Genomic DNA, 27,248 nt, shown 5'->3' with positions numbered 1-27,248 from the left:
GGGTTAAATTATGAGGACAGGTTGCATAGACTAGGCTTGTAGTCCCTTGAATATAGAAGATTAAGGGGTGTTTAAGATGATCAAAGGCGCTACATAAATCAAAGGAGTTGATAGGGTAGATAGAGAGAAACTACTTCCTCTGTGGGAGCCCAAAACAAGGAGGCATAACCTTAAAATTAGAGCTCGGCCGTTCAGGGGTGACATCAGGAAGCACTTCTTCACACATAGGGTAGTAGAAATCTGGAACTCTCTCCCCAGAAAGCTGTTGAGGCTACGTCAATTGAAAATTTCAAAACTGAGATTGATAGATTTTTGTTAAGCAAGGGTATTAAGGGTTACGGAACCAAGGCAGGGAGGTGGAATTAAGATACAGATTAGCCATGATCTAACTGAACGGTAGAACAATACCAAGGGGCTGAATTGCCTACTCCTGCTTCTATGCTCCTGATGCAATCAATTCCATCATGGCTTTATTTTTCAGTTACTCTAACCAGCCTTCAATACAACACACATTACAACATCATTTGCACATGGAGAGTGAAAACCAAGTTTAGGCTTCAAGTGAAAAGTGGAGTAGAAGGCAGAGGATAATTGCACTGGGACTCGCTGACCAAATTCAGCCCCCATTTTCAATTCATACATTGTGTCCTTACTTTTATATAATACTTTGACAAAATGTAGGACAATTTGAGAAGTAGAACTGGTTTCAGCAAAGGAATTTCTCTGCACTACAGGCTGAGGAGCTACAAGAGGCAAAACCGAGGCGCTGCAACACCACCACCACAGACAGGCTGTAATTATGACGTGACAAGTTTACATAGGAAATTCCCATTATAAATGTGGACATAGGAGTTCATAATGGAAAAAGTTGACACAGGAAGCGCATGCAGACACAAGATTTTTAATATGTTATAAATGCAAACAGAATGCTATTTTTATCCAATTCTTAATTCAGTTTTATTTTACATAATCATGGTTGCTGACCTGTGTGTACTTTTTCTTAATTTTTTTTAGAATAGTAAATAGGGTTGTGTATTCAATCATTACCTTTGCATCTAAGATCAGTTGATAGGAAGCCTCGTGACAAGATTTTTGCACAGAGGTGACAGACTCCCATAAGGCTCTCTATTGAGTGCAGTGAATGGAAATAGGGGGGAAATAGTAGCACAGATAAGGAGAATAATTAGCTCCCATACATGACTGATAAAAGAATGGGTGTTAGCCAAGAGTAGGAAGGCAAAAATGGGAGGCAAATCTTTGTTTAGGTGCACATATAGCATTCATAATAAAAACAGCATGAATTTGAAACCACTGCAGTAGGAAACTATGATGTAATAACAACAGAAACAACTTGCATTCATGTAGCGCCTTTAACATGAAGAAAAGCCCCAAGTTGCTTCACAGAGGCGTGATCTGAAATAAATCATGGCTTTTCCCACTCAACGGAGAGGAACATCACACAGAAGAGTACAGAATATTTAGGAAGGATAGGTCTGGAAGGTAAAGGTGTTAGACTCCGCAGTGAGGGAAAAACTACCAAAGGAGGTATCTATAGCTGGAAGGTTTCCAACACAAGAGAGATAAATTAACACTCGGTTTTTGCTACAGACTGCCAGCTCAGAATAAGAGGAAGGACATAAATATTTTAAGGAGATATAAAAAGGATGTGAGAAAACATGAAGCCTCTATTAAAGGGGGAACTTCAACCAAACAATTATAAATTAGGAGGCTCGTGTGGTGCTAAACGCTGGCATGAACCAGTTGGGCTGAATGGCCTCTTTCTGTGCTGTACATTCTATGTAAATTAGGATTGCCTACTTGCCTGAGTCAAAAATGGTAAATGTAACACATGATTCCTTTGTGATCCAGAAGCCACAAGCTTGACTTGATAATCCTAAGTGATCCCGAGTATATGACAACTTGCATTCGCCATTGGCAGTAAAGTGCTTTGAGACGTCCTGAGGTCATGAAAGGCGCTATATAAATACAAGTTCTTTCTTTCTTTATTAGTAGACTCAAAACAATACACTTTAAATAGGTTATGAAGGCAATCTGAAGTGAAATAAAAGAAATGAGCTTCACAAGGTCTGAGAAAGAAGGGTGAAAGAGTACAGTGGGAATAATACAGGAAACTTCAGAAACATGTCCAAAGGGTGACTGAAGCAGCAAAGTGTGAACTAGAAATAAGTATAAATGCAAATACTAAAAACAAGAGCAAGAGGACATTCAGGAAAGAGACAAGAAACTTAAAGGATCCAATGGGAAGGAAACTGAGGATGAGCAAACATTGGCTCCCGGTCCACCAAAGCCTTGATTTTAAAATTCTCACCCTTATGTTCAAATCCCTACATGGCTTTACTCTTCCCTATGTAACCTCCTCCAGCCTTTTAACCCTCCCAGAGCTCTGTGTTCCTCCTATTCTGCCTCTGCCTAGAAGCCCCTTGTGCTGCCCCCCACTTCCTTCACCCCATCATTGGCGGCTGTGACTTCAGCCATCTATGCTATAAGTGCTGGAATTCACTCCCTAAATCTCTTCATCTCTCTCTCTTCCTTTAAGATGCTCCTTAAAAATCTACCTCTTTGACCAATTGTCCTAATAGCTCCTTCTTTGGCTCAGTGTCAATTTTAGTCTGATTAGACTTCTGTGAATCGCGATGGGATGTTTTACTACATTAAAGGCTCTATATAAATGCAAGTTGTTGTTGGGCAAATGAAAACATTTTCGCTGGGACACAGAGCAAACCTATAAGAGTAGTCTTAATCTAAAAATATTGACAGTAAAAAAATCAATAGAATGCCCATCCTAATATATTAATTTTCAGTCTGGTTGTCATGTGCTGGATGTTATGGTGCACTCTGGCTATTGTAGTTCTACGGGAGAATGGTGAAAACGACAACCCCCATGATGTATCTCCCACCCATATTAAATGTAAATAGGAGGAAGAACTCTATCAGAAGTTCATGTATCTGTTTTTGATTGGTATGTTCCAAACCTATTCAATTGATTTGTTGTTGTTTCAGGAATATCACATTTGATTCAATCAGGTACTAGTGTGATGCAAAATTTGCATACAGAAAAAAACAACAGCTGGAGTTTGATGGACAAAATGCACCCTGAATGATATATCAATCTCCTGTGGCATTACACATAGGGAGTTCAAAATGTAGTTTTCGGATAAAAGAGAATTAGAGGTCAGGGGATAATTGGACCAGGGTGCGCACATATAATTCTATCTCCCATTTTTAAAATCATACATTCTATTTTATTTTTAATATATATTTCATTATAAATTACTACATCCACATTTCTAATGGAAAATTGTTTCTGTAAACTTGTCAGCTTTAATACACACTCCCACCAGTGGTGGTGCTGAAGCACCTCCTCTTACAGGAGTGTGCAATCACACTGTGACAGCTTTACACTGACCATTTCTAATATAAATGTTGACATAGGAATTTATAATGGAAAAAGTTGACAGAAAGTGCATGTTGATGTCGTATAGGTGAACAGGACATTATTGCCCTGCACAGCCCTTCATTTCCCCACTAACCTCTGGCTCATGCTCCTTCTTGTGTCGCTTCCCTTTAACATATCTTATTTGATTCTGCATGCCCCACTCACTACCTCCTTTCTCATCTGCTGTTGGATTCAATTGTCCCCACTTAAAATGACAATCATTTGGTTCAAGAAGAAAACATTAGCAACTCCTCTGGAGAAGGTGATAGTTTTGACAATAAACATATACATACAAAACATATACATTCAACCTAAAGAACATTCTTGTATGTCTCACCCATAATATTGGTGTTAAATCAGCTGCAGTTTTTCTGCACTGTAATTTTTATTACTATGCACAAGCGTGGGATGATTGTACTTTTATTCATTCACTCAGAAATGTCACGCACAAAAGGGGAGTAAGCTCCAAGATTTCCAGGCAGTTCACAGAACTTCAATATAAATTCTTCAAAAGGTATTAATGCCAAGAAAATGTCACTAATTCATTTTTTTAATCCTTCATTGACATTTCATGCTACTTTTGCTGTGAAAGGCAAGTAATTATTTAACAGCAGCAGAGCACTTTGTCGGGATTTGTATTTCCTTGTTACCAAGCTAAACTCACTGATTATTCATCAGACTCTTGGACTTTGCTTGTAGGAGGGGACTTTTCTCGTCCCCTTTCTTCCCCCACCCATCCAATTATTCCTCCTGTACAACCTCTCTTGAGCCACATGCCAGGTAGGATCAATGGCAATGGGAACTGGTTCCTCAATCCCAATAACTCATTGTGATAGGAAACAATGGGTCTGGTTAGTGAATTAATGTTCGCCTCCGGTTTCCCTCTCTCATTTAAGGTACGGTTCTCTACTGATTAGGAGCTCAGAGCGTGGAGAAGTCACAGGTGTCAACCATAGACCCACCACTGTGTGACACACATCGCCAGGGCATAAGCTGCGTTTCCTACATTACAACAGTGACCATACTTCAAAAAAATACTTCAGTGGCTGTAAAGTGGGTTATCAATATCTTTGACTGCTGGAAAAGGCACGTCTCGGATGCTGAATCCCTTCTTTTACGATGATGGGAGGAGTACTGTGCACCTGATTTGACTTAACAACAGCTACAGGAAAACAAGAATTAAGCTTCTTGTGCTACCCAAATGTATAGGGCACAACTGCACGACATTACATACATGCACTGATGTTGTTGTTACTGTTGATTACTGATACGCAACTAAAAACAATGAAGCAGCACACTTTGGGGATACTCCTGTTCAATAGAAAACTTGATCATCATTCTAGAATTTAGCTTGAAGTGCCTGAACTCTCATCTTTCATATGCCAAGTTGGTGGAAATATTAATGTTTAGAAATAAGAGAGCTAATTATGGCAACCAGTAAACTGGTTTGTAAAGAATGCTACTTGCTTTCTCAGGTCCTGGCATAATACAGAGTACATATCAAGTAATAGATTACATGGCATTACAAATACATACATTGAATGACGATTACAGTTATCATCTAGCATTTCTATACAGGGAAAGCTTGTAGCTGAGGCAAACTGATCCAGAACGAGACAGTCATCGATCTGACATACATTATGTGATAAGGGCAGTATTAAAAATAGTCTTTAACATTAGGCGTGAGGTTTTTGACACGCTGAATTCAAGGGAGAAGGATTTGTGCATTAGTTTCAGATTGCACATTAATTTTTCTCAGTAGGGTCTAGTTCATATCATTCATTCAGTGATTAACAGAAGGGAAGATCGCTGTGTTTAGGCCTCTAATTACAGGTACTATACGAAGTGCAAAGATGAGGAGTTGATTAGAGCACCAGTTAATGGATACAGTACCCACATCGAAAAGGCACGTGGATACTGGATTTTTGAAAGATCCCTTATTTCTGGACTTACTTGGGCTGTGGTTAAAAACAGTAACTATCAGAAATTTTAAAAATCTATTTTATGCCCATTACGTAGATGCTATCTTTGATACAAAGGCTCCTTTATTTTAATGACAAAATAAAGATTTATTATTCACAACTGTTACTGTCTCCATGGAGGCTGAAAACAGCAGATTGCTGTAAACATTAAAAATAAGCTTGTATTACAGAGAATCTGAATTAAGTTCCAAGTTAAAAGCATCAAAAAAATCTTATTTTGTAATACCTTGTAAAAATGAGACTTGGAACAGAAATGTGTAATGAAGAATGGCGATGTTATGAAGAAGTGACGATATCAGGCAAAAAAAACTTTTAATTTATCAGAAAACAGGATACAAAAAACTTGCAGCACCTGTTGCAGCACAGCCTGGAGTTTATTTTTGTTGAATCCTGCTTTCTGCAGGGCCTGAAATTCCTGGCGACTTCCAAAAACCACAAGGATGCCTGTTTAACAAGATAATCGTGAAAAATATCCTACACATGCTGGTGTATTAATAGGCAGTATGTGCTCCAGTGAGGGCACTGCAGCTCTTCTTGTCCTAATGTGAAACACGTGTTAAGTGATGTATAGCATGGCTAATTTATCCTGGTACATTCATCAACATAATGCAGCAGCTAAAGGATGCAGTCTCCTTCACAGCTCTAAAGTTAACACCATTAATATCTCCCAAAGTTCTGCTTCCCATCAAACTGTCAAGGTTTTTAATCTTTCTTGTGTAATAACAGGTACAAATGATTCAAATAAATTCTCTATCTGTAGTGAAAAATAGAGAACAAAAAACCCCACATCTGCCTAAAACCTGACTTAATATCCATTACCAACGCAACCAGGCAATAATCTAACTGTGTAGATTACTAGCAAGCCTGCGCACTAAAAGATCAAAGCAACAATATGTGAGACATAGAGCATCACTCCGAGCTGTAACCAGAGAACTGATGAAAAATATAAGAGAGCCTGTCTAAGACATGCATTGTGCTTACAACATGGGCCAGATACTGAGACATGATCCTTTCGTTTAAAACTGTATGCAACCTGACAACTTGTTCAATATCATTTTCTGACTAGAGATTATCACAGTAAAAATATTTTAATCAAAATTCAGTGACCAATTTAATTACAAGCAAGATAGTTTGTGTACCAACTAGAGGTGGAATTTAATCCAGAAAAGCCTCATTTGGAAGATAATTAAGAGTGATGTGACATTTTCCTTGGAGCCAAACTGCATAAAATTGAAAGTTCAGACAAAGTTACATTTTAATGCTACACAAAGTCGAACAGCATAGTCGCTTGCAGGCTAGTTGGACTATAAACCTTGCTTTGATTCAGGTGTATCTTGAGTGATATGATGCAGTGTAATTCAGGGGCACAGCCATCCAAAATCACTCTGGCAAGAGGCAAGACCACCAATGGAAGGCTAGACCACCCCTGGAAGGTAGTCAGTGGATCACCTGAGGACTTTTAAAACCTTCCTTTAAATTCCCATCCTTACTTTTAATAGGCACGTCTCTTAGGAAAGATGAAGAAAACTGGGAAAAACAAAGGATCCTAAATTGTATTCAAAACTCAATGCAGACTAAACCCGGCAGGGTCTCTACACTGGAAGGAAAGAATAAATGAAAACATCCTGACCAAAACATCTCTTATTTTTTTTTCATTAAGCTACTCCTGATTTTTGGTGCATTTTTCTCACTAATACCAGCTGGGTGGGTGCACTAAATCTATTTTCATTCATAGGCAGCATATGCAGCTGGTGTCAGTGAGAGATCGGACAACTGGTTCTTTGTTTTGTATAGGACGGTGTTAGCTGAGATGTAGATATTCATTCATAATCCACTAAGAGAAATACATGAGAATGCACTAACCTTTAACTCTCTCACAGAAAAAAATGTCCAGCTCAGTTTTATTTGGGAACACGCCATATTTTCTAATAGAAGCAATAAGACAGCAAGTCCAACTTTGCAAAGTATAGCACTGTTACTGATAATAAAAATTCAGCCAGCTTAGAGTGCAGTAGTGCACTGGAATACCCACAAGTGGAACCATGTACCCCCCCCACCCCACTGCACTCCACATGATATGGTAAATGGGAGAAATGTACTGGATATGGTGTACATGGACTTTTGGAAAGCCTTTAACAAGGTACCACATGGGAGATTATTAGAGAAGATTAAGGGGTGGAATTAGGGGGAGGATAGCAAACTGGATTTTTAAAAAATGTTACAAGGGAGAAAACAGAGGGTCGGAGGTAAGGGCAGTTTTTCAGAATGGTTGAGTGGGTAGTGGTGTTCCACAGGGTTCATTTCTGGGGCCTTTCTGTTCATTATGTACATCAATAATTTGGAAGCTGCAAAGGGATGTTGATCAGACGGGGAAATAGGCTGAAAAGTGGCAGATGGAATTCAATGTCAGCAAGTGCGAGGTGATACATTTTAGTAAAAACAATAACAGCAGTAATTAGACTCTGAATGGAAGTAAGCTCGGTGTTTTGGAAGAGCAGAGGGATTTGGGGTACAGGTTCACAGGACATTAAATGCAGCGCCTCAGATTGATAAGGCCATAAAAAAAAAAGCAAATAGAATTCTACATCACAAGAGGTATAGAATATAAAAACCCAAGAAGTAATGAGGAACCAATATAGAACCTTAATAAGACCTCTGTTAGAATACTGTGTGCAGTATTAGGCTTCACTGGAGGTGGGGGTGGAGAGAGGCTGTTGGAGATCTGTGTTTACAGTCACTCAGAGTCTAAGAGCCTGCTTACAGCTACAGTTATCTTTCGATCGGAGACAAAGAACCTCAGAAGATTCTCTGGTCAATCAGCTCACGTATTCAAATATATAGAGCTGTGTTTATTTTTAAAAAGTGAGACACAAAGAAACAGGTCAAGATTTTATTTCATTTTAATCAAAGGAATGAAACTTGACAGGCCTGTGGCCAGATTAGTGGGCTGAAGTTTTCTCCTGGGGATAACGTGTCAGAGTATAGTGATTACCATCACACTGGGTGCAAGATCTTTATCAACCTCCAGGACAGGAAAACAGCAGCTCAATTTAACACCATATCCAAAGGGGAAGCTTATTTATCCTAACACCTCTGAGGTGGCATGGAAAGGTTAACAATACAAGTGAGCTCAGGTCCCCGGAGCAGAAAAACCCAGCAAGGAGAGGCTCAAAAATAAAACCTTAAGTAACAAACAGTTTTATTAAACCCAGATCTTTATACAACTCAATGCCCACTTTCTGCTCTGCTCATTCAGGTCAGTTGTGCCGTACATAATTGAAGCATGCTTGTACTGAAAATGAACTAAAATGCATTCCAACCCCTTGGCTTTGCAGAGGATATCTTCAATAAGAGCTAACTATAAAAAGTCAGCCCGATCACAAAACTCTTCTGCAACATGTAGGAGGCAGGTCCTTTACATAGAAGTACTTACCCAGCACCAATGTTTCACTATAAAACACAGGTTTTTAGCGTCTTCTGCTACAATAAAAACCCTAATAAATATGCAATCTCACTGAAAGAGAGAACGAAAACAAATATTCAAGTCCCCAGTCACTTGTTCATCTATTCAGAAGTTCAGGGGAGACTCCTTGATGCAGTGATTTAACACACTGTTGCCTCATTTCGAGAGCCTAGAGTCAAATCCAGCAAATTTGGATGGGATGCAAGAGTCTGACATGGAATGAATTACAGACCTCAAGCCAATTACTAGTGACCAGAAACAGACCAGAAATGAGCACTACAGTCAGACAGACTTACAAGGAGGGCTGGTATGAGAATTGGAACATTTCTCACTGATGTACCAAAGATGTTCCCCCACAACTCCCCCAATTAACTCACATTAGTGTGGCAAAGTAGAGGGAGCTTTAATCCGTACCTGGCACATGTTATACCTATGCAATGCTGGCACTGGGTGCCAATCATCAGTCAAAGGTGGAAAAATGTGCCATTCCCTAGAACTGACATCACTCGACTTGAAGTGCACCAAATTCACCAGCTACAGTTCAACAACTGCAATTTTCTGTTTAGGGGGAACAAAGACCAGTTTTCATTTCAGAAACAACAGTTTTAAAGAACAATGGTGAAAAGGAGAAACATTTCCCGATCTCCTCTCCCCTTGCTCTTTGGCCTCACGCTATCTTTTTCCTGTACATTACTCGGCAGTCAAGTGGTCTCCCAACAAAACGAGACCGTGAGCAGTAGTCGGCTATTATTGGGCTCTCTAGAATTCTGTGGCATCTCGAACCAATTTTTGTAGCAAGGGAATGTAGATTCTACGGCACATTACCAAGTGGACTATTAAAAGAGCAAAAGTTAAGAGAACGGCACTGTCTCTGATGAGGAAGAGAGAGGACAGAAAGCAGGAGCTGAAGCAGAGACTGCAGTAGCTAGGAAAGTAGATCCAGAGTGGACAGCCAGCTAGCTCAGAGCCACCTCACCAACTAACCTTCCACAGCCACCCGATTTTTGATTAAAAATATATTTTCACAATCTTGCACTGACATGGGTGTGGGGGGGGGGGCAAAAATTACTGCCCCCTAGACTTTTGCCATTAAAACTTAGGGGGAAAAAAAATCTTCTATATTCTTTAGTCCAAGCCGCATTAATGGTGTGGAGTTTACCCACACTGCTCGTGGCTGTGAAACCGCCCTATTCTTTACACTGTCCCATCCGGTGCACTCGTTACAAAGGCCCAACCATAACCGAAGATTCAAAATGCAGCAGTACTGGCCAGGTAACTGAGGCAGGAGATAAATTCCGCAGTAGGGGGAGATATACCTTGGCGACTGCCGCGGCCACGGCATTGCGGAATCCTGGGAACCCTGGATACCATTAGGGTTACCAGCTCTGGTCGGATGTAGTCCTGGAGGTTTCATCACTTGACCTCCCGCCTCCAACTGCTCCACTCAGTCAAACAACTTTTATTCCCATTGCCAATATTTTTATAACTAATAACTAACTATAAGCAAAAGTGTTTAATGGAAAATAAAACTTTATTTTTTAATGTCTCTATGATTTTTCTCCTGGGTTGCTTGCAGCAGGAGATTAATCTTTAATTCCAGGACAATCCTGGAGGATTGGCAACCCTGGGCGTCATTAGCCTGATTTTGTGCAAGGAGTTAATTGACAACAGCACTTTTGCACTGTAAAGAAACGAGGACTTGCCAAGAACAGGAGTGCGTCTCTCAAAGTCCCAGAGGACACCCAAGAAATGATCATAATACTGTTTAAAACTCTAGTGTCTTTGGAGGAGGACGAAAGAAAGCAATGGATTCTTGGTTTAACACACTGGTTTGTTTTCCTTTCCAAATGCAACCTTGACAGACTGTTTTGAAATCAACCATGCAACTCTAATATCAGAAAGATTGAGTATCTAGAGACAACAAAGCTGCTGATTCTTCCGTCCTGTTCCAATTAACAGGTGTTCTGAAGGGAAATTGGTCAATGAAGTACACTTAACTGTGCCGGCATCAAGCAATGAGCAGATTGCAAATTCTGCTTGATAACAGATCAGTTTACAGCCACATTCTGAAGCCCAAATTAGCATCAGACAGAAAGATGACTAAACTTTCAATCCATTTTATATACTTGAAAAGGAGAAATTTGCAGGGCTGTGGGCAAAGAGGAAGGAAGTGGGACTAATTGGACAGCTCCTTCAAAGAGCCGGCACAGACATGATGGGCCGTATGGCCCCCTTCTGCACTGTATGATTCTACGATTCTATGAAATCTGTTGTTTAAAAATGCCACAACAAAATGAGATCCGTCACAGAAATCGTTAACAAACAGAAGTTCCGTCTGACTCAAATATTCCAATACTGTTATTATAATGGATGAATTTTACAATTAAGATAGAGGTCGAGGGGAGAGAATGAAAACTTTTGTAGACCAAAGATTCCTAATAATTACAGGCCACTGTGCCAAAAGTTTCGGTAGTGCAGTCAGGATTTAGCAACAAGTGGCCCCTGCACTGGGGAATTTTTTTTAATGGGTGCAGTTTCTGTAACAGTCTGCACTGAAAACTCAGCTCTAACCTACTGGAGAAAGTTTGTGCTGTAGCAGAAATGTCTGCAACAATGTTTTAAAAATTTTCTATTACAAGTGTGGAGCTAGATTTGATTGCAACTGTGATGACTTCAATGCATTAAATGTGTCATTGTGTGCTCAGAGGTAAAAGGATTTGCAATGTATTCTACCTTGGCAACACTATCTCTTTAATCAAATTATACGTACTTCTACTGCATTACAACAGTGACCACACTTCAAAAGTACTGCATTGGCTATAAAGCGCTTTGGGATGTTCTGAGGTCTTGAAAGACACTATGGGCCGGACCTTGCTCAGTGGCAAGGCTGTCCACACATCCTGCGGACAAAAGCTACGAAGAAACTTACCTCATGGTCTCCGACGTCCACTTGCTCCCTTTTCAATTTTTTTTCTAAGTTCAGCGCTGTGATTTCAGCGCAGGTTCATTCAGAACCAATAGAGACTGTGGGAATGAAAGCCACACCCACAGAATGTGTCAAGAAGAGAAGTCACGCCCACAAGCAGGCAACTAGAGATCATTCCTTTACAGTTAACTTCTGTATGTTAGTTTAAATAAAAATTTAACATATTATAAAAAGCCAAGCAAATGATTTAATTTAATGAAACTTACAGAAGTTAAAAGTAAAAAAGTTTTAAATTGTTATTTTAATTTTTTTTAATGATCAAAACATTTTTTAAAAAGAGTAATATGACATTCCACATTTTTAAAACTTAATTTTTTGTTGTTTCACAGGCATTAACAATCATTGCGCTTTTAAAAAGTAGTGTAGGGCTGGTATTTTCCAGCGTATCTTTTGGTGGCGTAAGGATCTTCGTTCCAGCTGGGCAGATGGGCAAGACTATGCATGGTTAATGATTTTATTGATTGTAGCATAGGTGGCCCTTTAATTTGGACCTGTCAAACCGCCAGTGAACCAAGGGGAGCAAGTTCGCGATTTCCTGGCTTTAGCGCACGTTTGTGCATTTGTGAACTTGCTCCCTGTCTTTGCCAGCAGATAGAGAGAACGCCATTGATGAACGGCGCCCTCAGGTGAGCAATTTTTGCCCCATCATAAATGCGAGTTCTTTCTTTATTTCTTTTCTATGGTTCTGTACAGGGCTGTGGGGAGATAGTGGGGCAGTTTTGGATTGCTCCGACATAGAGCTAGCACCGGCATGATTCGCCAAACAGCTTCCTTTTGCGCTGTAAACCTCTATGGATTCTATCTTGACGCACAATATTCAAAGCTAAAAATTCATAAGATCCACGCCATTTGTTACTCAGTAAAGATTGCTGACTGGATATTCAACTGGTATCAATGTCTCCAGGGAAACCTTTCCCCATTGACTTTGACCGGTAGCTGAACCACAGCACAGTAAAATACAGAAAGGATTGAGTTAGAGTTAAAACAGTCCCTGCTATCAGACAGTTGATTCTAAGATGAATGGGTTTTGTTAATTTAAATAGAGTGAGAGAGAGGGAGAGAAGAGAGAGAAGAAGAGAGAAAAAGAAAGGGAGCATGTATGAGAGAAAGAAAGAGAGAATAAGGGTAATTCTTGCCAAAAGACCACTACTGTGCAGGATGTTTATAGACTATGTATGGTCTGTTCATGGACCATAGATAGCTTTGTATTCGATATTGATAGGGAGGTTCTGACCTGTGAATTATATTAATTCTTTTTACCTTAAGTCTAGTCATTTAAAAGGCTTTCACTAGATGTACATTCTGAGTAGTGATAAACATGTTCAATGTACATATATTGCCTTAAAATGTTGCAGCTTGTCCACTGTTCTGAATCAAAGCAGTAATCACGTATTCAAATTGCACACAAGCTAAATTCTGATTTAAAACCTATTTTATGTTAAATAGTTTAAAATGCTTTTCCTACAATGTAGACTTTCAAGATTGTGGTGCCTCCATTCTGCAAAAAGCTGTAAAGCGGCTTGCTCGATCTACGTAGGAGTATTAAACCACCCTCCACATTTGTCACTGTCTTCAACAAAAGTAAACCAAAAATAACATTTATATATTAAAAAATGCTATGTACATCAATTGACATAAGCAAAATACATGATTGCCTCCTTATTGAAGGAGACTTGCCTTCTATTGCAGGAGTTAACCGAGGCTGGAATTTGACTCCAGGTCTTTAAGTTGCCACCTGCCCATTGCACCTATAGGGTCACCCATTGGAAATGACTACTCACTAGATCAGTCTTGGGCACATCCTGATAGTCTGCAGAATAGTAGGATGATGGTCGAGGCACTCCATTGCCATCAGCTGCAGACTTGGGTTGTTGAGCATGCTGTCTGTACGTAGCACTTTTAGGCGTCCAGCAGAAAAGATTGATGGACTCTCGGACACAACGCTCAATGTCAATTTCTGAAAACCAAACAAAGACTTCAATCGCTAACGATGCACACACAAGTCAAACCGTTCAACCATGCCGGTTATGTCAACTGAACCCAGCTGTCTATTTGCTTCATTTAAATCCCTCTTTCAATTGATAGAGAGAACACAAAATAGTGACACAGTCGCTGACTCTTCCAAGTTCACTGCACACACATATCTCTGCCTTTCTTGTGCCCATCATCTTCCTTTCCCCCTCCCAATTTGTATTTGTTTAAACAAGTAGAATATGTTGCAAGCAAATAGCATTCCTAAACATGTTGAATGTTGTAAAGCAAACTGAAATGTCTTGGCTCCTGGAATGGGCATATAGAAAGATCAGTGAGAAAGAATAGAACTACAAATCACGGAATGCACTGTAATCTAACAGTAAACACAGAAGAACTACTACTCCCAGCATCCCTTGTGCAATTTCATTCATGAGAACACGGCAGGAAATGGACTGCTTACATCTGGTAAAATGTCCCCACAAAATCCTTGGCTCAGTTGGCAGCACTCTTGCCTTCGAGCGAGAAGGTTATGGGTTTCAGCCCCACTCGAGAGATTTGAGCACATAATCGAGGCTGGCACTTCTGTGCAGTACTGAGGGAGTGCTGTACTGTCGGAGGTGCCGTCTTTCAGATGAGACGTTAAACCAAGGCCCCCATCTGCCCTCTCAGATGGATGTAAAAGAGCCCACTATTCGAAAAGCAGGGAAGTTCTCCCTGATGTCCTGGTTAACATTTATCCCTCAACCAACATCAAACAAATAATCTGGTCATTATCTCAATGGTGTTTGTGGGACCTTGCTGTGCGCAAATTGGCTGCTGCATTTCCTGCAACAGTGGCTACACTTCAGAAGTACTTCATTGGCTGTAATGCGCTTTGGGACGTCCTTAGGTCGTGAAAGGCGCTATATAAATGCAAGTTCTTTCTTTAATTAAAAATAACAATAGTTTTGCATCTTGTGAGGACCATTTGCATCGCCAGCAACCACTGGGGCTGGTCAACTATTTAACTAATAGACTGAGGAGTTCACAACCTGTCTGCAAGCAAAATGTACTAACCTTTCTCATAATAAAATTAATACTATTAACTCACATAAAATAATGCTCCAGCAACTTGGAACATACTTTTAAAATCAATTAACTTTTGACCTGGGATGAGCTGGCTGAAACTCAAGAGTAGAGTGGGGTGCCACAATTGGCCTAGACGTCCAGGTGCTGAGGAAGGATATATATATTAAAAAATTGGCAGTCGCTCTTCAATGACTCCTGCTGGCAGTATGCGTGTGTAGTTGTCAGGCTTGGCTATGATGGCCTCACAGTTGTTTAGCTATCAAGGTTACGATTAAGATTTACAGAGGAGGAAGGCCACTGAGGTGAGAATCCCGAGGCTCATTACTGCCCGTTGAACTGTTACTTGTGCGAGATGTCACCTTTCCCTGTATTATTACACTTCAATGGTTGTAAAGCGCTTTGGGACATCGTGAGGGTCGTGCAAGACACCATATAAACGCAAGTCTTTCCTTTTTTGCTCTTTCTTTTAAGAGTGGAGTGTTTAAGGGGAGAAAATTAAAGGAAAATTATAAATTTAAAAACTTTTGTAGGCACAAACCAACTACTTTATTATTGAACATTACTGAATCATTTTTCTCTCTCTCTCTTGACCCTTGCTCTGCGTTGTCAGATTGCGCATCTGACATTCCGTCCCGGACCACCCACATTTTCCTCCTGTTAAACATTGCGAGGACCAAAGCCATCGACTTCGGCCCCCAGCATAAGCTACATACTCTCACCACCAATTCCATCCCCCTATCCAGCCACTCTCTCAGACTGAACCAGGCTGTTTGCAATCTCGGCGTCCTATTCCATTCTGACCTGAGCTTCCGACCCCACCACAAACAGAGCCTACTTGCACCTCTGCAACCATCGCCTGCCTCCACCTTTTTGTTGCTGAAACCCTCAAACATGCCTGTGACATCTTCAGACTCGATTAATCCAATGCTCTCCTGGCCAGCACCGATCCACCACCCTCCATAAACTTCAGCTCAATCAAAACTCTGCTGCCCATATCCCATCCTGCACCAAGTCCTGTTCACCCCTGTCCTCACTGATCTACACTGGCTCCTGGTTGCCCAACACCTTGACTTTGAAACAGAGACAGTGACAATCATTCACTCCATTAGTGCACTCCCACCTCCATGTAGAACAGTTTCTCCTGTTCTGTCCTAAATCTCTTACATTTAACCTGATATCTCTGTACCCTTGTTCTAGACCCCACAATCACTGGAAACAGTTTGCTTCTATCTACTTTGTTTCGTCCCTTCAAAATTTTAAACACCTATCAAATCACCCCTTAATTTTTGTTCTAACAAAAAAGCCTAGCAGAATTAAGGGGGTGACTTCCCAGGTAGTAATCTCATCTGATGATTCACATGACAGTTACAAACTGGTTAGACTTTAATTTGTGGCCTGCAACTTGACTGGAGTCCCTTAGTAAGGCCACGCCACAGTTGCTCTCTGTACAATTTATCCAATTCCCTATTTATAACTTCTGTACGTGCAACCCTACATCCTTAATATATTTCAAATATTAAAAAGAGTCCTTCCCATTGATCTGCTGAAAATCACATAAATGCACAGAAATATGAGAAACTCTTTCCCCTTATCCCTTCCTCCCCCCCAACCATCAAACTAATTATTCAATTGCCCTTGTATATATGAACTCTGTGGTTATCAACTACATATCTAGAGCTTCATTTTTATTTTACAAGATCAACATAAACTAACTACTGAAAATGTACAGCTCGGCCAATGGACACTCACTCAAACAAAACTTTTGTCGAATTTTTAAATATGCAAGAAATTTCTTTTTTCAAAAAATAATTAAAGTTAAATAAATATTCAGTTGCGAAAAAATACCTGTGGTTTTCAAATCCCTTACAGCAGTGGAGCCATAATAAGGATGAACACTGAAATGAAAGCAGGCACATCATGTAGCCACAAGTGAAAAACATGAATTATCGTACAAAGGAATTTCTGCTGTGGGTGAAACACCATTAGTCATATTTTGGGACCATGTTTCAGGGAGCAGGTGTGTACAACAAATTGCTTGGGTCTTTTCACCAAGCAACAAACTTTGTATCAAAGCCACACCAGAAAGGAAAGGTAGGTGCTATTATGTCACTTTCCGCAGTACCTCAGCTGAAAAGACAAGGCTGGCTTTAGTACGTTCCTAATAAATCTTTTGTCAAGAAGGAATTTAAATTAATCATTAATTTTAATTGTGTTAGAGTACTTTAATTTACTTGTAAAAATCATGAGTAAGTATCAAGGTCTGTATATTATCTTGAACAATAGATTTGGCTAAGGAGGGCACATCCAGAGTCACTGAAGTGATACAAAGATAGACTTACTTCAGACACTAGCAAGTCTGGGTTATTAGTAGGCTCAGGAGATAAACCAGAATAAAACTATGTTGTTTTCTAAACTATTCTTGCAAGGAGCCTTCCTGTGCTCTCTTTTCCCCTTCACCACATACAAACACCCCCACAGAACACAAACTCGTGCTTCATTCTTCAAGCTCTCTTTAAGAAGAGGATCTGAAAATGTTACTGTGCTGATTATTTTCATCATTTCAAGACAAAGAATGATACTGAATTGTCAACTCAGTAAGAACAAGTGAACTTAAAATATACTCACCTTTGATGAGCACAAAATTCTAAATGTATGCAGGCATATTTCTTTTATCCCTTAATCTAAACAAATCAACTCAATGTTGCCAGGTTAGTTTTAGTATTCCGAAACTCATTACTATTATTTTTTTCTTTCTGGATTTTCTCCCCTCATCTCCTGACTCATCCTGGGATACAGTTCCATGGGCATCGGTTGCTCTCTGGTACTTTGTCCAAGTGCCCATCCTTCGTGTGTCAGCTTAGATAGTGAGTGCTTGCAGGCTATTCCCATCCGAGGTCAATCCTGCGCATCCGCCTACACAAGTACATTCCAGTAAGAATCACTGCATAGCGATCACAAACAGGAACTCGGTTTGATTTATGTTCCCCTCCCTAGCTCAGGGACACTGAAGCCAATTGTAGTGCCCCCCAGTTGCCAGCTAATTCAGCACAGAATCTGGCATCTTACTCGTCTGCATGGCTCCGCTCCACACTGGGTGGTGCACTTACCAGGGGCAGTACTGATTCCCATCAGTGTTTCTGAAATGAAAGATAAAAGTTGTGCAATCACATGGGAGAGATTTAACCACTACCACGTCCTGGCCTGGGGGCTTCTGTTGTACTTGGAAGTTAAAAAAAATTGCAGAAAGACTACCATAAAACTGTGTGTTTCTGAAGGATGACACAGAAGACATTGCTTCCTCTGCTTGACCTCTTATCTTTCTTTACCCGTAAGAGTAACCAGAACCGCCACCTTAGCAGCTGCACCCAACTACAGCCTGAAGCAGGGATAAAAAGTTCTGTGTTGATACTATTATATCAGCGCTACAGGTCACATATCTTCATTACAGTCAAGGGCACAATACAGGTGCAGTTCTCAATGGTAAACATGTTTTCACATTTGATAATAATACGTCCAAAATGTAAACAATGCATTTTAAACATTCCACAACAGCATGCTGTTTTTTTTTTACATTGCATATGATACAAACGTCATAGACCCATTAAAGCAAGCACTTGGCTTCCGGTGTGGTGGTGAAGCAGGTTCAATCAGACCGAATACGTTTCTCGCTTCTCTGGTCCCTTTCCTAAGCAATAAACTGATATTCTCTGGCATAATAAGTGAGCATGAGGGAACCATGATGTAAACTGAGTTCATGTAAAATGTGGCAAGTTGCACAAATCTCAGATCACCCTCCTCCCTCCTCCGCCCCTTTGCTGGTGGTACTATTCTCAACTCTCAGCTTGGACTCTCTTTCCTCTGAGTCAGACGGTTATTGGTTCAAGCCCCACTCTAGGACTTGAGGCCTTATCTAGGCTGACGCTTCATGGCAGTAATGAGGGAGCTCTGCATTGTCAGAGGTGCCGCCTTTCAGATGAGACTTCAAACTGAGACTCTGTCGGTCTGTTCAGGTAAAGGATTCCGTGGCACTATTCAAAGAAGAGTAGGGGAGTGTCCTGGCCAATATTTACCCCTCAACCAACATCACCAAAACAGACCAAGCTGGTCACTTAGTTCATTTATTTGATTCTGAGCTGAGCTTCCGACCCCCATATCTTCTCTATCACAAAGACTGCCTATTTCTGCCTCTGTAGCATTGCCCGCCTCTGCCCCACCTCAGCCCATCTGTTGTTGAAACCCTCTTCCATGCCTCTGTCACCCTCATACTCGACTACTCCAATGCTCTCCTCGCCAGCCTCCCTTCCTCTACCCTCCATAAAATTCAGCTCATCCAAAACTCTGCTGCCCTGTATCCTATCCCGCACCAGGTCCTGCTCACCCATCTCCCCTGTTCTCACTGATCTACATTGCTTCCCAGTCGTCCAACGCATCAAATTTAAAATTCTCAATCCCGTGTTAAATCCCTCCATGGCCTCTCCATCGCTGTAACCCCCTCTAGCCCTGCAACTGCAACTGCCCCCCCACCCCCCCACCCCGAACTTTCCATTCCTCTGACTCTGGCCTCTTGTGCATCCCCTCCTCCCTTCACCCTATTAGCAGCTGTGTCTTCAGCCATCTAGGCCCCATTCTCTGGAATTCCCTCTCCAAGAGAAGGTAGACAGCTCAGCGTGAAGGACGCAGGCAGGATTCGAAGCAGTGACAAAGTTATAATCTCTACGTAGAGGACAACGGGGTAATATGATTCCTTGTTCTTTGATCATTACTGCTTAAATACTTGCATGTATTAATCCTTGCTTTTGTTCAAATCTTTGAAGGTGGCAGGACAAGATGAGAAGGCTGTTAAAAAAAAGCATATGGGATCCTGGGCTTTATTAATCGAGGCATAGAGTACAAAAGCAAGGAAGTTAAGTTTAACCTTTATAAAACATTGGTTAGGCCTCAGCTAGAGTATTGTGTTCAATTCTGGGCACCACAAGGATGTCAAGGCCTTAGAGAGGGTGCAGAAGAGATTTACTAGAATGATACCAGGGATGAGAGATTTCAGTTATGTGGAGAGACTGGAGCAGCTGGGGTTGTTCTCCTTAGAACAGAAAAGGTTAAGGGGAGATTTGAAAGAGGTGTTCAAGATCATGAATAGTTTTGACAGAGTAAATAAGGAAAAACGGTTTCCGGTGGCAGAAGGGTCGGTAGCCAGGGGACACAGATTTAAGGTGATCGGCAAAAGAACCAGGGGCAACATGAGGAAACACTTTTTACGCAGCGAGTTGTAATGATCTGGAATGCACTGCAAGGGCCAGAATGGGTGGTGGAAGCAGATTCAATAGTCACTTTCAAAAGGGAATTGGACAAATACTTGAAGGGAAAAAACTTACAGGGCTATGGGGAAAGAGCAGGGGAATGGGACTAATTGGATAACGCTTTCAAAGAGCTGGCACAGGCATGATGGGCCGAATGGCCTCCTCCTGTGCTGTATCTATTATGATATTATGATACAAACCGCTCTGCCATTCCACCTCTTTTTTTAAAGCCCTCCTTAAAAACTAACTTTGACCAAGCTTTTAGTCAATCCTCCTAAAATCTCCTCCTTGGTCTCAGCATCCATTTTTGTCTGATTACACCGCAGTGAAGCAACCTTGGGACGTTTATCTATGTTAAAGGCACTGTATAAATGCAAACAGTTGTTGTAAATAAAAAAAAAACTCAATTGAAGTATTTTCCAATATTTTTGATGGTAAAATAGAACGTCTGGAAATTCTGTGGATGGGTCTCTGGTGGGAGACGGGCGAAAGCTCCGGAGAAGCGGCATTAGCACGGCCATTTCTGCCGTTGTTCAGGGGTTTCCGTGCATTCCTCGCCAAAGTTAAGGGAAACCCCAGCAGAATTTCAGGGCCGAATTGTTTCAATAGTTATCATAACCTGGGGGTAATGGGTATTACAGAATCCCAAGTTTGAAGAAAGAAAATGCTGCTTAAATGACCTTGTTTCAATCATGTTCTCTGTTGGTCACAATTAGGACAGTGATCCGATTGGTGACTAGGATGACAGGCACAGAACAGATTAACGTGATTGCCCTGGTCTTCACAGGTCAATACATTGGTGAGCTGTTACAGCACATTGCCCCTCCTTTCAACATCTTGTACATGATGGATAACACATTCGTTGTGTTGCACATTGCCTGTGGGGACTGATCGCAATCTGCTCGTCAAATACTTAATGCACAACATACCTTTCTCCTTGCTCAGCCAAGCCACAACTATTTCCAACCATTGCCGTAGTGTCTGAGGTGGAGTAAAGTATTATATGGTGCACATCACTCATTTATGGGATGTTTCACGGACTGGAACAAGAGGCCCATCATATTTGACAATCATGACATTAACCACAAGGTAGTGCAAATGGCGTATGTGCCATATTACCACCAGTCTACGGGGGCTAAATTGGGCCACGTAGTGCCTGTGTGTAGGCACTATGCGGACTCCTAGGGATCCAAAACAGCGTCCGCAATGCGCGCGCACACTTTCAGCATGACATGCGCTGGACGCCATATTGGTAAAGGCGGCAGCATGTAAAGTAGGGAGATTATGCGGTAAGTCAGTGTGCAACGCTGGTTTAAAGGGAGAGATGCGATTTTGGAACTCCACACTCCAGCCAACACACTATCTTAACCTCGCACAGCCCTTCAGCGCTATTTAAAGGGATCATGCAGGAGTTACAGGTTAGTTCCTGGATTATTGGCTGCTGATGCATTTGTACCTGATTTTGGAGGTCTCCTATACTTCAATATTAGGACGAGGGGACATAGCCTAAAAATTAGAGCCAGAACTTTCAAGAGTGAAGTTAGGAAACGCTTCTACACGCAAAGGGTGGTAGAAGTTTGGAACTCTCTCCTGCAAATGGCAGTTGATGCGAGCTCAACTGTTAATTTAAAATCTGAGATTGATAGATTTTTGTTAACTAAAGGTGTTACGGGATAAGGGGCTAAGGCGGGTATATGGAGTTAGGTCACAGGTCGGCCATGATCTCTTTGAATGGCGAAACAGGCTCAAGGGGCTAAATGGCCTACTCCTACTCCTATAATAACGTTTCAATACTCTACAGGGAGTGGGCTGGCTAGCTGACAGACAACAGCAAGGGCACTGGTGGAGTGGGACAGGAATGCTGTCATCCTGAAAGGACAGCAAGTTCACGGTCCATGGAGCCACAGCCAGTAGTAGCCTCCTGTGAGGCGCCACCTTCTCCTGCAAGAAATCGGGAAGTGGTGTCGGTGAGTGTCTGGCAAGATGTTTGAGTGATGCTGCTCTTATGATTGAATAGCTGCCAGTGTGTGTGACCTGTGAGTTGTGGGTGAGCAGCTTGCAACATTGGTACTGTGTGAGGGTGAGATGAAGCATCTAATTAGAAGAGCTGAGTACTGATGGAAAGAGTTTGTTGGTAGGTGAGTGATGGGGGAGTGCAGTGCTGAGCAAGGTTTCGAAGAAACGCAACAGTTTGTAAACATAAGGACGGGACCTGCATCTTTGTTTTACATGTGTGATTTCTGATCTCCGTTCAGACCCATATCTTATATTTTGAAAATATAAAAGAGTCCCACAAACTTTGAGCAGCCAAATTGTTACATAAGAACATAAGAAATAGGAGCAGGAGTAGGCCATATGGCCCATCGAGCCTCCTCCGCCAGTCAATAAGATCATGGCTGATCTTCTACCACAACTCCACTTTCCCACCCGATCCCCATATCCCTTGATGTCCAAATATCCATCGATCTCAGTCTTGAACATACTCAACGACTGAGCATCCACAGCCCTCTTTGGTACAGAATTCCAAAGATTCACAACACTCCGAGTGAAGAAATTTTACCTCATCTCAGTCATAAATGGCCGACCACTTATCTTGAGATAATGACCCCTAGTTCTAGACTCTCCAGCCAGGGGAAACAGCCTCTCAGCATCTACCCTGTCAAGCTCTCTAAGAATTTTATATGTTTCAATGAGATCACCTCTCATTCTTCTAAATTCCAGAGAGCATAGGTCCATTCTACTCAATCTCTCATCAAAGGGCAACCCTCTCATCCCAGGAATCAATCTAGTGAATCTTCGTTACACCCCATCTAAGGCAAGTATATCCTTCCTTAGGTAAGGAGCCCAAAACTGTACTCAGTACTCTGGGTGTGGTCTCACCAGAGCCCTATATAACTGCAGCAAGACCGCCTTACTCTTATACTCCTACCCCCTTGCAATAAAGGCTAACATACCATTTGCCTTCCTAATTGCTTGCTGTACTTGGATGTTAACTTTCTGTGATTCATATACAAGGACACGCAAATCCCTCTGACTACCAACATTTCTTAGTCTCTCACCTTTTAAAAAATATTCTGCTTTTCTATTCTTCCTACCAAAGTGGATAATTTCACATTTCCCCACATTATACTCCATCTGCCACCTTCTTGCCCACTCACTTAACCTGTCTATATCCCTTTGCAGCCTCTGTGTCCTCCTCACAGCAATCTTATTTTCTATCCCTGAAAGTAGATTACAAAATAGCTGACAGCACAGAACAAACACTTATGGAGCCACATTATTTACATATAATTAATAACGATAACTAGATTGGAAGGGGTGAATGTTTCTCCCTAACATGAACGCCCTATTAGGAGAAAGAAATTGTACACTGGACCAGACTTGGCAGTACATAGAACACAATAGTAGAATTAAAAATTGTTTCAATAACCTTGCATTTTGCCTTCTATAACAATGCATCCAACACTAAACACCCTATTGAATTCATAGAGTCATGAAAATGTATGTATCCAGGTCCTACTGGAGTCAGTAGTCTGGATGCCCAGACATTGTAAATCAACAAAATTGAAGGCACTGATGCCATGTTAAAACTGCATACTTGATGAAACCCGGTGTATCCAAATTTTCAACAGTATACTTGTGCGTCTCCTCTGGTATTCTATCATGGGTTACTGTACAGTGAAAAGCATTGCTCCTAGGGCCCATTTACTAAAGGTCCTTACCTACCTGGTAAGTCTGAAAATAGTAGAATACATTCATTGAATCCGTTGGCCAGTAGTCTGTCTCGCAACTGTTGCAGAATGGCCACCCCAATACAGAACGGGAATGAAGAGTTGCCTAGGAGTAACGTGTCCCATAGGTGAAAAATCTTGTGCAAAGGAAACACATCTGTGAAAACGGTCACAAAGATGGACAGTTTCAGCAGTGACAGTTCATTAAGGTGCACAAACATTTAGTGAAGAAACAGGATCAATCGAAGTTCTCATTATACTAAATTTTATAAAAACTGCCAAGACTTCGTCTTTAAAAGGTTTATCCAAGTAAAAACAAATTAGTAACTGTACAACGTCATCACCAACATTTTAGTTGTCTGAAACCAAATTTAATTAAAAACCTTTTTTTGTTGGTTGGGCTTTACCTCCAATGCCTGTTTTGGCGTATTTTTATTCTGTGAGATGGACAAATTTGATAACTCGCTGTTGTTTTGCACTTTGGTATCCTGCTGTAAATTTCAATTGAAATCTGATCATTTCATTGATTGACTACAACCAGCTGAATCAGACAGCATCATCAAAACTAATCCATCACAACAGAAAGCAACATCAGTGCAAGTATTAGAGAGTAATGGAAATTGAGCACCATTTAATGTCAAAACCGGTGCAGAACACAGCAGTCCATTAAAATGCTTTTTATGCAATCATTTCATACAAATTATTCAACTGTTGAGAGTAACAATCCATGTTGTGACCCTCATTCCTTTTAACTCAAACTACTTAAAGAAGCAAACTGTAGCCTAGTTTTGTTAATAAAGGTGCGTGCTTGAGTCATCAGTGAGCCGAGATTTCTGCCCTGGTATTCTTTTTATACATTTTCATTGAGTTAACACTTAAATAATTTCATAGATTTTTTTTCTTGAATCTGCAGTTTTTCAAATAAATATTAGTACTACTCACGTGTAAACATTGTGAGAAACCATGGAATGGCATAAAGCTGGAAAATACAAAACAAAGCACTATTAGGCAAGGTCATATTGTCCGTTCCACAGGCTGATTGATTAATTAACTGAAGTTGAGATCTTGACTGCGGTGAATGGCAATTTAAAAGTTGTCAATTTTTATAGCAGTTTCAGATCCTGTGAAGTGTCAGCCTGGCTCAGTGGTAGCACTCTCACATTGGAGTTGGTAAGGACATGGGTTCAAGCCCCACACCAGGACTTGAGCACATATTCCAGGCTGTCGCTTCAGTGTAGTACTGAGGGAGTGCTGCATTGTTGGAGGTTCCCTCTTTTAGATGAGATGAGATGTTAAGCCAAGGCTGCCTGTTCAGGTGGATATAAAAGATCCTGTGGCACTATTCAAAGAGGAGCTGGAAGTTCTCCTGGTGTCGTGGCCAATATTCCTCCCTCAACCAATACAAACAAGAACAGATCAACTGGTTGTTTATCTCATGTGTGTTTGTGGGATCTTGCTGTACACAAGTTGGTTGCTGCGTTTGCCTACACTTTGATATAATTAATTGGCTGTGAAGTGCTTTGGGACATGCTGAGAACGTGAAAGGCGCTACATAAATGCAAGATCTTTCTTTCTAGGTTATCCTCCAAGACTTCCAATTTTTAAGGAAGCTGCTGGTCCCATCTACTACCTAATCTCAGTTCTACCATCAGCAGGAATGACCCCAACATCGTGCAATATAAACCGAACACAGAATTTCCCGCAAATCTACTGCAAATTATTTCCTGACAGATTTGATGCAAAGAAGTCGTAATTATTAATCCCTTTGCATGGATGCCATCTGAGGTCATTCACCTCATTGTTATATGTGGGTGTTTGCTGGCACAGCTGGTAGACTGTCACATTTTCCTACATAATAAGTCACTACACTTGAAAAGTAATTTGTTGTGCGAAATGCTTTGGTGACATGTTAAGATGCTTCATTGAAGCGAGCAATACTTTTTTCCTCAACATACAACTGGGGTTTGGCATTCAGGACTGTAGGAGTAGCCCAGGAGTGACTCACTCCGATTTCTTTCCTCTCTTGTCCCTGGGTCGGAGTGATTGGGCTCCTTCTGCCATATCCACACGAGAGTACAGCTATGATCGGGAACTCCTGTGTAGGGAATCATGGGGTTGCAAACATATAGTGACCTCGAAGCTGTTAGAGATCCAATATATGTCATTGGTGCAACTCAAGTTTATTGTCAGTGAAGATAAGGTAGAGAGAAAAAAAAATTCAAATCAGTTTCAATCTTTTTGGCCCTGTGATCCTAGGAATTATGGCAAGATTGCAACCAGTGGACTTTCTAGGGTGAAGGGGAGGTTCCCTATTTTTGCAAATTAATGGCAAGCGCCTTTGCTGCCATGGGCACATCTTGGGCAACTTGTCTACACACAATGCGGTGTTCTGTGCCCAGTCCTGTACGGGAGCTGCTTTTAGAAAGCAGTTGGTGTTGGGGGCCCAGGTCTGAATCCCCAGGTGGAGCCGACTTTCATCCTTTGGTGGCCTGGTATGCCTGGTCCCAACAGGCGTTTCGTCGCTGATGTTACACTGAGTCCTTCCGAGGACCAGGGATGTGGAAACTTCTGATGTTAGGAGCCCCCCCACGCCCAATAATACCACTGTCATTGGAAGAGACAGGCAGAGGCGCACCCCTTCCAAGACGCCGTGGAAACCCCCAAGTAACACTGGGACCTAGCACATTCAGCTCCCGGCAGCAGTGCACCGCAAGGGCCGAGGATCTTTGGTCTCCTGTAATTTAGAATATTGGCTGTGCGGATGACTCCCAAGTGTTCATTTATGCAGAGTGTGAAAGAAGCACAACTCACAAGTACTGCAAGCACCAGTAAGCTGTGCGGTCTTTCACACAAGTGAAATTCTCCTTCTGAAGTTATCTTCACTGACAATAAACTTGAGTTGCACCAATGACATATATTGGATCTCTAACAGCTTCGAGGTCACTATATGTTTGCAACCCCATGATTCCCTACACAGGAGTTCCCGATCATTTTAAATAATAATACCAATTGACACTCACATAAAAGTAATTGCTTTCTATTTTCAAATGTGAGAGCCAATTAAATCTAGCTTGGAAACTTGCTAATACCAGTAGGTCGTAAATGTGCAATGATAGTTGGATATTTCACAATAATACTTTGTCTACTGCTCTTCCTGGAATATGAGATACCATTCATAGCCTAAGTAAAATAATATTAACAAGGTAGATTTATGACATATAATCATATGTAGTTCAGTAGTGGAGTAGTTATGCCATTGGACCAGTAATTCAGAGGCCTGGACTAATAAT

The 27,248-nt window shown here is 41.2% G+C and overlaps 1 protein-coding gene across 1 annotated transcript in view; it reads right to left on the bottom strand.

The window, feature by feature from the left end:
- The window catches only part of tbck (TBC1 domain containing kinase), a 163,749-nt gene that overhangs the window by 46,806 nt on the left and 89,695 nt on the right, over nt 1-27,248 (bottom strand). Inside the window, exons 21-23 of the mRNA XM_067994439.1 lie at nt 24,901-24,937; nt 23,954-24,115; nt 13,670-13,845 (exon numbers count right to left, since the gene is read on the bottom strand). Coding sequence (XP_067850540.1) covers nt 13,670-13,845; nt 23,954-24,115; nt 24,901-24,937 — 375 coding nt within the window. The remainder of the gene's footprint in view (nt 1-13,669; nt 13,846-23,953; nt 24,116-24,900; nt 24,938-27,248) is intronic.

The sequence above is a fragment of the Heptranchias perlo genome, chromosome 1 (genome assembly GCF_035084215.1).
Source record: "Heptranchias perlo isolate sHepPer1 chromosome 1, sHepPer1.hap1, whole genome shotgun sequence".
Lineage (NCBI taxonomy): Eukaryota > Metazoa > Chordata > Chondrichthyes > Hexanchiformes > Hexanchidae > Heptranchias > Heptranchias perlo.
The sequence above is the reverse complement of the archived record's forward strand: the minus strand, read 5'-3'. Positions and strand labels throughout refer to the sequence as shown.